The sequence below is a fragment of the Sminthopsis crassicaudata genome, chromosome 6 (genome assembly GCF_048593235.1).
Source record: "Sminthopsis crassicaudata isolate SCR6 chromosome 6, ASM4859323v1, whole genome shotgun sequence".
NCBI classification, from domain to species: domain Eukaryota; kingdom Metazoa; phylum Chordata; class Mammalia; order Dasyuromorphia; family Dasyuridae; genus Sminthopsis; species Sminthopsis crassicaudata.
Genome location: NC_133622.1, coordinates 184429285 through 184443269, shown reverse-complemented (window position 1 = coordinate 184443269; position 13985 = coordinate 184429285). Strand labels below are relative to the sequence as shown.

The 13985-nt window shown below is 35.1% G+C and overlaps 1 protein-coding gene across 2 annotated transcripts in view; it reads left to right on the top strand.

The window, feature by feature from the left end:
- Positions 1–13985, top strand: part of LOC141546640 (peroxisomal acyl-coenzyme A oxidase 3-like) — a 69896-nt gene that overhangs the window by 50782 nt on the left and 5129 nt on the right. Inside the window, exons 14-16 of one of the 2 annotated variants that reach the window (XM_074274607.1) lie at positions 2332–2447; positions 11272–11446; positions 12756–12823. In XM_074274607.1, coding sequence (XP_074130708.1) covers positions 2332–2447; positions 11272–11446; positions 12756–12823 — 359 coding nt within the window. Of the gene's footprint in view, positions 1–2331; positions 2448–11271; positions 11495–12755; positions 12824–13985 lie in introns of both variants that reach the window. The other variant, XM_074274609.1, reaches the window with a different exon arrangement.

Genomic DNA, 13985 nt, shown 5'->3' with positions numbered 1-13985 from the left:
CTAGTTGGGGATCACCATGCAGCTATTACCTCTGAGTTGTTGAAAAGTGGAATTAGCAAACAAACAGTTTTGTGCTGTTGGCAGCTTCCTTGAGATACTTGACTGCATGGAAAATATTACCATGCTCTTAATGGCAATCTTTTATTCATTTTTATGAGAACTGACCATCAGAGGAAGAATTTAAGACAATGAAACATTAAAGAATATAAAAATAATTTTGTGGAAATGTCAGCAGATATGAATGTTTCCCAAATTACAACTACCTCAGACAGAAATATAACAGTTTTTTTTTAATCTTCTAATGATAAACATTCTAGTAACTTGGTAAAACTGAGTTTGTTCAAAATGAATTTTACAAGGATTTAGAATCCATATTTCTGTGACTAAGAATAAAAGATATTCTATAGCAGTTTTTTGAGAAGAAATATGCCCTTTAAAAAACCAATTAATGTAGCATTTCTCAGTGCCCATTGCATCCAGGCCCTTCTCCAGTTGTCCGGATCTATATCTTATCACTGGACCCTGATGGCTCTGGAGGGGAAAGTGAGGCAGGTGACCTTGCCGCCCTCCTTCAATTCGGTTAAATTCACTTGCATGTCATGGCATCCCCTCCCTGGGATCATGGTCCTCTTCGAGAAGGACGAACAAACAACAACAAAATTTTGACTTCTTGGCAGCTTTTGATATGCTGGGCCAGCTCCCCTTAGAAACTCTTGTGTTTTCTGACTTGTGACTTTGCTCTTTGTTGCTTTATCCTGTTCTTCCTTGTCTATGTCATATCTATATCACTTCTTCTCACTATGTTGGTGCCCAGAAGCTTTATCCCAGATTTTCTCATCTTTTATTTTTTTTATGCTCAGTGACAACATCACGTCTCATAGGATTAATAATCATCTTTTTTTGTAAATGATTCCTAGGTCTGTATGTCCAGCCTTAGTCAGTTTCCCCAGCTCTAGGAACCAGATGCCTATTGGATGTTTAGAACTATATGACCTATTGGCTGAAATTCAATATGTCCAAAGCAGAACTTGTTTTCTCACCTTCCCTCTCCCACTCATTATCAGTCTAGTAACCTAGCTCTGTAACCTTGATATTGTTCTCAATTTCTCAATAGCCAATCAGTTGCTAGCTCCATAACTTATGTATACCCAGTTTCTCCACTCACATCTCAAAATCTTGTCACCTCTCATTCAGATAGACTGATGCCCCAGGTTCAAGTCTTCTCATTTCCAATCTATCTTTCACACAGTTGTCAGAACAATTTTCCTAAAGTGCAGGCATAGCCAGGCTGTTCCTTGCTCATTAATTAATAGGGACTCCTTGTTACCTTTAGCATCAAATGTAAAACCCCTCTGACATTTACAGTTCTTTACATTCTGACCCCTTCCTGCCTGTCTAGCCTTATTACATACTAATTCCCTGCATGCACTCTATAGTCAGATTAAACTAAACATGTAAAACTCCATTGCTTGTCTCAGTACATTTCTGTTGGGTGTACCCTCATTCTTGTAATGAAAATGAGGTAATGCCTCACTTCTTCTTGGAGACCCTGCTATCCTAAGACTCAGCTGAAGTTCCATCATCTGTCTTTTCCGGTCCCCCTGGCTGCTGTACCTCTCCTTCCATTTCCTTACAAAGGTTATCTTGTATGTGTTTTATATATGTTCATATATGTGCAAGTTGTTTTTTCAGTTAGAATATAATGTCCTTGAGGGCAGATTCTGTTTCTTTTTATTCTTGTATTCCTTTTATACCTTGTGTGTATATATATATATGTGTGTGTGTGTATGTATGAATTTATATATGTGTGTGTATATATATGTATATGTGTAGCTATACCTAGATATACCTAGAACCTGGCACAGTACCTGGCATATAGTGGGTACTTACTTATTGATTGATACTCATTTTGGTAAAAAAAAAAAAAAAAATTAGCATTCAGTCCATCCTGCATCATACATAAATGTATGATGTGTTACACAGAACACTAGCTGGAGTGTCAAAAAACCCAGGTTGGGATCCTGCTTCCTCCTCCTCCTGCTAGCTTCCCAGATTTCAACAAGACATTTCAGTGCTCCATGATCAGTCTTTCTTATCTGCAAAATCAGAGGACACTTATGATTGCGCAGTCAACTCTCACGAAATTGTTGGGAGAATCGAATAAGATAACATCTACACAATACTGAATATCCATCAAGTGTCATGTCACGTGAGCTCTTATTAGTTCCCATTTTTCAGTTCAGAACTCCAAAATGTAAGTGCTTGCTAATGGCATGAAGCTCCTAAGCTACAGTCATTTGACAGCTATCATTTTTTTGTTTTGTTTTAAAGTTCCTCTGGCAGCATACAAGTGGTTGGTTTGTTACCTACTACGAGAGAGTTATCAAAAATTAAATCAGGAAAGAAAATCTGGAAGTGGTGATTTTGAAGCAAGAAACAACTGCCAGGTACTAATCTGGTAACTTTTTAAGCTTTTGATTCCTTCCCCTCCCCAAGTTTTTAGCTGCTTATGCCTCCTAGTAATATAACTTTAAGTTGACATAATGTACTGACTCAGTTTTTCATTATTTTCTATTGTTTGGAAAGCCTCATGTGAGTCTTTAATTCTGCAGTTTGTTGGAGGGAATTAACAGTTTGTAGTCTTGTGGTTAGAGTCCTGATCTGGGAATCAAGAAATCTGTCTTAATTTTCCAGATTTGCCCCTGACTCATCAGAGATTAAGTGGTTTATTCCAGTCATACATCTTCACTGTTTGTTTTTCTTTTATAAAATGAGGATGTAACCAAATCTTGTCTGTTCTAATAGAGGAGAAAATGTGGTGTGAATCATTCACATTGGTTTAGATTGTGATTTTCTTCTATTTGGGGCAGTATGTTTCTTGAATCTTGATTTTCATAGTACAAAAATGTTGGTTAAAAAGTATCTGGGACACAAAATTTATTTTACTATAAATAAATTTTATTATAAATAAATACACAAATAATGTATGCCTGTACACAAATACATGCTCTGTTATAGAAAGTAATACTTGTAATTAATCATACTGTAATCAAATGATGTGCTCTGCACATATAGCAGTGCATTTAATATATGTGTATATGTATTATTTATAAGCAATCTATAAATAATTCATATATCTATACTCACACACACACATATTATGTACATCATCACCCTTTCTGTCCTAGACACTTTCTTTGTGCCTTTTCGTAACCTTGTCATGATTTAAACAAATCTACCTACATTCTCAGGGGGCAGCTGCGAGGAGCAGTGGTTGGAGCCTGGCATCAGGAAGACTCCTCTTTATGATTTCAAATCCAGCCTCAGACACTTACTGACTCTGGAAAGTCACTGAACTGTGTTTACTTCAGTTTCCCTATCTATAAAATGAGTTGGCGAAGGAAATGGCAAACACCTCTTATAGCTTTGCCAAGAAAAAAAACTCCAAATGGAGTCAAGAATAGTTGGACATGACTGAAATGACTTCTGACAACATTACCATAACAACAAACCTACTTTCTCAAATACTTAATTCTTCACATTAGCTAAAACCTCAGTTCCTCTGAGGAATCACATCCTTGCCAGTCTTCTCTACTGCAGATAATCTTTTCCATTTCCTTCCAAATTACAAGGTTAGAGGGAGGGTCAAAGGTTAATTAAAACTTTGCTACTTTTCATTCTTCTCATATGCAGTCATTTAGCAAGTTCTGTGATTTCTACTTCTGATCTCACATCTTTTTTCTTTAATTTCTTCTTGCTAGGATTATACTAATTCAGAATTTAATGGGATTACCCAATTTAGAATTGGAAGGGCTTTTAGAGATGATCTAATGTCCTCATTTGGCAGTTGAGGATTTTCATGACTTCTTTTAAAAATTATTTTTTATTTTTAACATTCTTTTAAAATTTTCAGTTCTAAATTCTCTCCCTTTTTCCCACCCTCCTCTCACCTACTGAGAAGGCAAACAAAATGATATCAATTATACATATAAAATCATGCAAAACATTTCCATATTAGCCATCGTGCAAAAAAAATTAGAAAAACAAGAGAATTGTACATCCTTTTGCACTTAGAGTTTATCAGTTTTCTGTTTGAAGATAAATAACATTTTTTTTCATGAATCCTTTGGAATTACTTGAATCATTGCATTGAACAGAGTAGACAAGGTTTTTATAGTTGATCATCATAACAACTATTACTGTGCATAATGCCAACTCTTCTCAGGCCCAGTTTTTCTCACTTCACTTTGCATCAGTTCATGTAGGTCTTACCATGAATCCAACCCCTCCATCATTTCTTATAATACAACAGTACTCCATCACCCAATCATATGTCACAGCTTGTTCAACCATTCCCCAATTTATGAGCAGTCCCCCAATTTCCAATACTTTGCCACTACAAAAAAAGAACTAATTTAAACAGTTTGCACATAAAAGTCCTTTTCCTTTTTCTTTGATCTCTTTGAGATTCAGACATAGTAGTGCTATTTCTGGGTCAAAGGATATGCACAGTTGTAAAGTCCTTTGGATAGAGTTCCCTATTGTTCTATAGAATGGTTGGACCAGTTTACAACTTCACCAACAGTTTATGAATGTATCTATTTCCCATGATCCCCTCAGTATTTGTCATTTTCAGTAGTTGTAAGATGGCACTTTAAAGTCATTTTTAATTTACATTTCTTCTTTTTCATGTGTCTCTAGATAGCTTGATTTTCTTCTTCTGAAAACTGTCTATTCAAAATCTTGGATCATATATCATATAGGGAATAGCTCTTATTTTTATAAATTTGATTCAGTTCCATATATATTTGAGAATTGAAGCCTTTATCAGAGAATTTTGCTTTAAAATTATTTAATGATGCTTGTCTGTGGTACATTTTAGCAAAGTGTAATTTATCTACTTATTTCATTTAATTAGATCTATTTTTACTTTTGCTTTGGCTGACATCGAAATTTCTATTCTTGCCTTTTTTTTTTCCCCTTCAGCTGAAACATAATGATTTTGCTATGTTTGCATTTTATATGTGAGCTCATTCCATTCACATTTGGTTATTTCATTCCATTCTATTTTCTTCTGTTTCACCTTCTTTCTCTCATTTCTCTCTTCTGAAAATTCTGTTTTACTTCTGTCCTTTGACTCTTATTCTCTTCATTTCCTGTTTCTTTATTGAATAAGATAGATTTCCATACCTAACTGAATATGTGTCTCTATGTGTGCATGTATATTTTCTGTCCTAGAACCAATTCTGATGAGAATAAGGTTCAAGCATTGCAAGTCAATCCCTCTTTCCCCCATTTGCCCCTCTATTATATAAATTTCTTCCTTGGGCATCTCTTTTATATAAGTGAAAAAAAAATTTCCTCATTCTTCCTCTCCCTTTCCCTTCCGCCTAGTACATATCTTTTTCTTATACTCTATCATTTCTCTTTTTTTTTATGAGGTTATCATATTTGAATTGTTTCTTTAAGCTGCTTACAATTTTCTCCTTGAACCTGGAGCTATGAAATTTGACTATAATGTTCCTGGGGATTATTGTTTTAGAATCTTTTTTCAGGAGGTGATGAGTAGATTCTTTGCATTTCTTTATCCTCTGATTTTTGGGTATTAGGGCAGTTTTCCTTGATAACGTCTTAAAATGTCTTGACTTTTTTTTTTTTTTATCGTGGCTTTTAGAACAATTATTTTTAAATGATCTCCATTTTCCACATCAGTTCTTTTTCTAATGAGATATTTCACATTTTCTTCTATTTTTCATTCATTTGGCTTTGCTTTTTTTGTTTCTTGCTTTCTTATAGAGATTGGCTTCCAACTGCCCAGTTCTAATTTTTAAGTAATCCAAAATATATTTTGTACCTCCTTTTCCATTTGACCTCTTCTAATTTGGGAGTTCTTTTGTCCAATGAATTATTCTACCTCTTTTTCCATTAGACCAATTCTATTTAAGGTGCTATTTTCTTTAACTATTTTTTGAATTTCTTTTACTGAGCTGTTAATACTCTTTTCATAAGAGAATTTGTTGTATTGCCCTCATTTTTTTTTCCAATTTTTTCTCTAACATGCTTATTTCTTCAAAGCTTCCAGGAATTCTTGTTGGGCTTGAGTCCAATTAGCATTTTCTTTAAGGATTTGCTTATAATGGTTTTTGCAGGGGTGTCATCTGATGGTTATATCTTAATGTTCTTGCCAGTGTAGTGGCCTTTTATGCTCATTCATTTTTGATTGTTGTTTGTTCGTTTTCCCAGCCTATTTCTTAATTTTGAATTTTATATTAAAGTTGGGTTCTGCTCACCTGAAAATCTAGTCTGAGAGCCTGCAAATATTTAGTACTTCCCAATCCTTGATGAAGTATGTAGTCTCTCCTGGTTTATATTATGGTCTTTTTTTCTCCCCCAGTAAGAGCCTTTGCAGATGCAACCCCAATTGTTTTAATACTTTTCCCAGGGCCCTTGCTTCCTTATGATTCTCCCTCCTGTGTCCCCTCCCCCTGAGTCCACAGTTCTAGAACTGTGATCCAGAACTAAATAAGGACAATAGACGTAGCAATATGTACCACACTTACCCAATGTCTGCAAAAGACCCCCTGCCACCTTTCTGACTACTTGTCTGACCCTTTTACTGTCTCTGTCCTGAGAGCTCCTGAAACTGTTGCTGCTGCCACTGATGCAGCAGTCTCCAAAGGCCCACCTCTTGGGCTGTGACCATTTGTGCTCTGGCCAGCCCCCCAAACTCTGTGTTACAGACCTTTCTCACCGATCTTCTAAGTTGTCTTAAGCTGGAAAAAAAATGCCTCGCTGATTTTTTTTTTAATTTCTCCAAACTTTGATCTGAGAAGTTATTTTTGCCTCTTCATCTAGCATTCATTCCCTTATTGATTTCAGTTTTTCTAGGTCCAGTAGTCTTACATAGTCCCATAGTCTTACAGTTCCAACTGTAACAGCAGATATGTCCATCCTGCTTTACCCTCCCTGGCCTTGGGCTTCATCCTTACTCATGACTGCTTCACTTTTTATCTTTTCCTCTTTCCCACTTCTTTACTTTTGCTAAACTTGCTCTTAAGTTTCACTATGATCTGGGACCATTGGAAACTCAGAGTTTCTTCCTGTGGTGGCCAGTCTCCTGGTGAAGAGCTTCTCTGTACTGAGCTATGCTAGTCCTCAGAGGACCCGTGTAGGGGCCTTTGTCAGACCTCTCTGGAAGATTTTCCAATGGGACTAATGTATCTCCATTTTTGCCCCCAATAGTTCATTATTAAATGTTCGGTAAATGTTATCTTCTTTCCTCAGAGTCATTATAATGGGATTATACTTGACTTCAAACTCAATGAAAACACACTTGGAAACTGAATTCAGAAAAGTTGGAGCTTATTCTTTTCACATCTCTCTGTTCAGAAATTTTCCTGTTCACTCACTTCCCTGGGAACAAAGTGAAACAGACTTACCTCTATCTTCCTTTAATTGGAAGTGCTAGAAAGTCCAAACACCTGTGCAGGGACGAGATCCTGATTCTTGTCATGGTTCTGTTTCACATATGGTGCTGGGGGATCCGGGGCAAGTCACTTAAACCCTAAACCCAGCTTCCACCTTTGTAAATGGGAGTATTCATAATTACAGTACCTACTGCATAGGAAACTCAATCCAAGCAGAAAGGAACTCCTTAGTAAAATGTTCATGAACCACTCTGGCTTTCAAAACTCTCTGCCTGACAAACAGTCTCCTTGTGATGATCTTGTCTGCATTTAGCCAAGCTGATCCTCTGAGGAGTCAAGCACAGTCTTTCACCGAGTCTCTCCTAGAGACTTTTCCAGAACCTCCAGGAGTTATGTTCATTTGACAAGACCTTCAGAAATCCAGACCCCCTCTCCACTGTGATTCAGTGTTAAAGTAAAACTTTAGAGGAGAATCGCGGGCACATTTTGGGTGAAATGATTCATTTTGTAGACCAGCCTGAGAACTGAATCAGTTTTTAACAGTATTTTTTTCCTAGGAGAAAATACATTCTTCAGTCAACTTTTAGATAACATGTTTGTAGCCAATTATAGTTAGTACCTTGTATTAGACCCACTTCATAGGATTGTTGTGAGGTTTCCATGAGAGTATCTATATGATATGCTTTGTAAACTTTAAAGTGCTATATGTTTGTCATCATTATTATTCCACAAAATTGTTCTTCTTGGAGAATTATGAGGAAAGAACATTGTAAACGTTGAATGTGGATTATTATGTCAGTATTCAATGTAATTTATGTGATATCAATTAGTTATTTCAAAGTTATGTTGGAAAATTTAGTATTAACCAAGAATAAATAGCATCACTCGTTAAGGTGTTAGTATATTTTCCCCCTTTTAAAAGATTATATTTTATAAATAACAAAATAGTACAACTGATGGTTTATTTTGCAGATTTTTTTCCCCTTAAATTTTCTCAGGTGGATATTACCGGCCAGTAATTTTTAAATATCTTCAATGGAATTCTGGGTAAATCCTTTTTTGGATTCACTAAATCAGAAGAAAGATCACTGACTCTTTAGGGCTTTAAATGAATATTAGCATATATTCAAATCCTAACCCAGCCTTGAGAGATGTGATAAAAGTTTGTTTTTGACAATCTCACCTTGCCCTTTTTGTGTCTTCCCTCCTCCAAAACCATGGTGACAGTTTTCCTCAGTTCCTCCAAGTTATTTTTAATCCCAATCTCAGAAAAATTGGCCTCTAAGAAAAGACCTGATGAACTTATTCACATTAATTAAAAAGATTATTGATAGGGTTAATGCGTTGTTTTCCCTACCAGTATTTCTAACAAATGAGAAATCCTCAAGCCTGAAGAATGCATTTTTATAGAATTTCAGGTATCAGACAAATGAGTTTTGAATAAATTTGAGGGGGAGCAGGCAGTCTTTTCTGGCATACTTTAAATTACATAGTTAACTTACTCAAAAGACAACTCTAATCAAATCAATGTTAGAATTATCATGTGATTATAATTCCAGTGTATTATAAAGCACTGAGAAAGTAGTTATTCGGTGTTTAAGAAGTGGTATTTATATTTCTTTTTAGTCAGGTATTTTTTAAATTGAGGTTCTTTTTCAGTCATTTATTATGCTGAATTTTTCTTAGATCTTTATATTTAAGTTAATTAGCATACTATAGTGTTTCTATTGCATTTTTTTATTTATTTATTTTTTTAGGTTTAACTGTATCTATTAAGCCAACTTCACATACTACACCATTGTATACTAGTTATTCTTTGACTGAACTCTTAAGTTTATCTTCTCATCAAGAGCATATACATTTTAGGTCATATGTAACTTTTTCTTCTCTTTCATGAACTCTATGATGATAACATAATCACTTGCTCTGACAGTTATTTTTTCTTTGGCAGCTACTTTCATGGTTTGGTCAGAGTCTGGGCCAGATAGTAATTCCTCTTGTTTCTTTGCTTTTTGAAAGAGAAAATTATGATGATGATCGTCATCATCATCTACATATTATTGCTATGCCAGCTTTCTGTTTGATAAAATTAATTTATTAAGTGTAAAGAACAGAGTATAAATTATCTCATTAATTATTTGGGTCAGTTCAGTGAAGAGAGGAAATTGGGGTCAGAAAAAGAACCTAGAATAGTGAGGACAAAGAATATTTATGAGAAATGAATCATCAGAGAGATGGAAATACAGATTATGATCGGAGAGGGCCATTACAGAAATAAAAGTTATAGAAGTGATATAGTTTGGTGTGGTAGAAAAGTAGATCTCTTAAGATATGAGCAGTGTTATCAGTAGCTATAATATGGGAGTTGAGAAAATTAATGATTTTGGAGGACACCATTTTGAAGGAAACGTTAAAGTAAGATACTAAAGTCACCAAGAATTAGGACATATGTTGGGGAAGAGGGGAAGACTGTGAGCCAAGTGTAGAACTCCTTGAGAAAGGAGGCCAGTAACTAGTAAAGTAGTATATGATAGCAAGGAAGATTTAGGTTGGATGACACAGAAAGTTGGAATGAAGATTTTAGAATCGTGGGTTCATCAATATAAAACTTAGATCGAAAGGACCATACAGGTCATGTAGTCCAAGTCATTTCCCCTTGTATTATTGACTTTGGTGTGTGTAAGAGCTCTCTCTCCTCCTGACTTCTTACTCTGCCACATTTTAGGTCGCTCCTTGTTCTTTTGGAATCTTTACATTATATGTGAGTGTATGTATGTATTTATACATGTATATATTGGCATATGCATTTATACATCTATGTATATGTGTGTATGTGTATAAGTGTTTCTGCTAGGTCATATGAACATGCAATTATTCACTTGGTCTTTTTGATCCTTAGCCTATATTTCCAATAAGTTTTCAAACATTCTACAGCCATCTGTGGTCTGTTTACTTTTTTAAAGTACTACTCTTAGTTTTGTCCTCGACTGTTGCCAGCATGATGTTGTAGTTCAACCGAGTAACTGCTTGATAGATTCTTTTGGCTTTCTGGGGCCCATGAAAGTTTTGGAAAAGTTACTCATCATTTACCAGAGCTCAAAAGTATTTCATTTTAGTTAGAAGTGCTTTTAGCATCTCTTCTAAACACATTTCTTAGAGTATGTTCCAAAGGCTTCCTCAGTTATCACATCTGAATTTTATATCATATCTCCCCTAAAGCCTTACTCTTGCCTATTTGCCATTGCCTGAATCCATTCCTTTATCTACCACATCATCCTCAGTTCCTGAGACATTATCTCCCACCATCGCAAATGTTAACTTCTTCTTGAAAGCTTGCCATCAGCTACTCTATTATTCTGTTACCTGGGACCATCTTTTCCCTTCTTATGCACTTACCACGTTAGAATTTGTAATATAACCACCTGTATACATATTTCATCTTCCCAATTAGACTCTGTGCTCTTGGAGGGCAAGGACCATTTCTTATAAATAAGAATATAAGTTCTATCTTGGGGTGTATGAATTACATAGAAAAAGTAGGGAATGGAGTTCTGATTTCACTGGGATAGAGAACTCCCAAATGAGGAGGCTCCTTTTATGAATGTAAGTCAGCACCTTCTCTGCAATTTAGGGTCCTTAGGTTGGCTGAATGACTGGGAGGTTAAGTGACTGGCCTAGAGTCACATAGCCAGTAAATGTCAAAGGCAGCACTCAAACCTTGGTTTCTCTGGCCTCCAGGTCAGGTCTCGATCTTCTTCCACTCTGCTCATGATAGGTACTTTATATGTTTGGTAAATGAATGCAATTAAAGTCCTTCTTATGTGATTTTCTCCCCCCCCCCAAGGCCTACTACTGCCATTCCCTGGCTCTTGTCTTCATTGAGCACACAGTGTTACAGAGGTATCATGAATATACACACCAGTCCAGCATACCAGCTCCTCTTCAGCCCGTCCTGAAGCGTCTCAGTGCTTTGTATGGACTCTGGTCTCTAAGTCACCACATGGGAGTGCTCTATCAAGGTGAGAGGCTTCCTTTCATTATATGACAAAAGCAGCAAGATATATGGGGTTTTTTGTTGTTGTTTTATTTTGTTTTTGCAAAAGAGAAATGCCCTCATTGAAAGGGAAACCAACAGTATCCATTTTTCTTTAAGTACATATTACCCAATCACATTTTAGCTTTCTCTCAATCAGATTCTTAGACATGGAGCATTACTGTAATAAAATTAAAATTATATTGTAAAAATAACCAAATAGGAAGAGTAGGAGACAAATCAGAGTGAGATTTAAATTCTAATAGAGAAGTAGAAAATCTCCTTACACTATACATTCTTGTACATGGAAATTATTAGCCTATTCAAGAGCCATATAAAATTTTCTTGTGCCCTATCCCAATCTACTTGGAAATAGTTTACCCTCTTTTGTAGTCACCAAGCTATTACTGTATGTTCCTGCTTCAAAATAATTTATTAAAAGTTGGTTGAATTAATGGCAGGATTGTTTCTAAAGGGATTTCATAGTTTATAGGTCTTCTTAGGAGTGCTCATTATTTTTTTCCTGAAATCCTTTTTAGTTTTTTTTTTTTAACCAAAAAAATGTGTTTAAAATAAAACCCTTTAATAATATGTATATATTCTATGTGTGCATCATGTGCCCCATTAACAGTCTGTTGAAGCCTATGGAGCCCTTCTCAGAATAATGATTAAATACATAAAATAAAATACCTAGGATTGACAGATAAATCAAATATATTGAAATTCTGTTTATATATATATGCATATGCACATATACATATACATACACATGCACATATCAAGTTCACAGACCCTAAGTTAAGAATCTCTCATTTTGATTCTCATATCCTTGAGGAGGAACTTTTGTTGGAAAAGAACACTGCACTAGGAATCAGGAAACCTAGATTTTAATCCAGACTTTGGGACCTTATGAAAATTACGCAACCTTTTTCATCTTATAAAAAATAGAAATTGTAAACCTGCCTTACATTCTTCAGAGGGTTTTTGTGAAGTTCAAATGGAATACCAGATATGAAAATGTAAAGCAGTTCAAAAATAGAAGTTATTGATATTGTTTCTAACTAAACAAAGACAGGTTAAATTATGGGCAAAATGAATCTGATTACTGGGTCAGGCAAAAAAACATTTTACAGAGTAAATTGTAATTTTACAGGCCTAATAGTTCGGAAAATTATCTTCAAGGGCACATGTATATTTTTAAATTATTCTTAATTTAGGATCCAGGACAGTTTTTAAAATGTATTCCATTCTTATCTGTGTTAATATCTGTGTATGTATGCTATATATATTTGCAGGTGGATATTTTTCTGGGGAACAAGCAGGTAAAGTGATAAAGAATGCTATTTTGGACCTGTGTGCAAAGGTGAGTCCAATTAACTTTTAGTGCCGAGTATTAATATCATTATGTGGTAAATCTTAGTCAAACTGGGACTCTAAATTAACCAGAACTTTTCAGCACATCTAACTTTTAAGGAAAATCAACAAAACTACATGAAACAATTTTAAATCAGTAGTTGAATCACATAACTAATGTTCATAGAATGCTCATATGGTTGTAGATTATTAGGCCCTTAGAACAAAGGCTGAGGGCCATTCTAAGGATATTTGGAACGTAGAATTTCAAAATGGGAAGGGTCCTTAGAACATTAGCTACCGGAGCTGGAAGGGAACTTTTTAAGGTCATATGGTACAATCTTCCTCATTTATACAGACAGGAAATCTGAGGCCCAGAGAGGTAAACGAATGTGCCCTGGGTCATTCAAAGTGGTCATCAACAGATCTGAAGCTGAAATCCAAGTCTCCCAGGTCCTAGTCGGGTCCTTTTTGGGGATAATGAGGAAGCTGAGACTATATTCATATCAAATTCCTACATGGTCTGCATTAACTATTTACCATCACAGGATGGTAGGGTTGGAAGAGATTTTAAGAGATTGTATAGCCCAACCTTCTCTTGTATAGAGCAAGAATAAGGTTTATAATGTAAAGGTTACTTAGTCACAGGGACTCAGAAATTTCATAGCAAAGACAGATTCTGGCTTCAGCATTCTTATTACTATATGATGCTTCCTTCCCCCCCCCCCCAGTTATGTTCATACTCTTTTGATGTCATATCTTCAGATACTTTAATTTATTTAATTATCAAAATTAAATTTTTACTATACTTTGAATTGAGAGAAAAAAAATGTATTAATTTATGTTTTAAGATTTTCAACACAATTTTGAAACAAGGGTTTCAATTAGCTCCAAAATTTGTTTAACCAAAGTATCCAATTTCCAGAACAAGTTTTTACTGTACTATTGTTTTACTTGGATGAATAAAAATGAAAATTACACATGCCATTTTAAAAGTTCATTAGCAAGATAACACACAAGTTTTTCATTACTCTAAAGTTATTATCATGAAAATAAAAATGATTTCTTTGTGTTCACTTTATGCCTGGATCGCAAGCATGAATGAATAAATATTTGTGTACTACTCATGACTGTAAAGAATATGCCATTTGGCTAAATATAAATTCTACTTA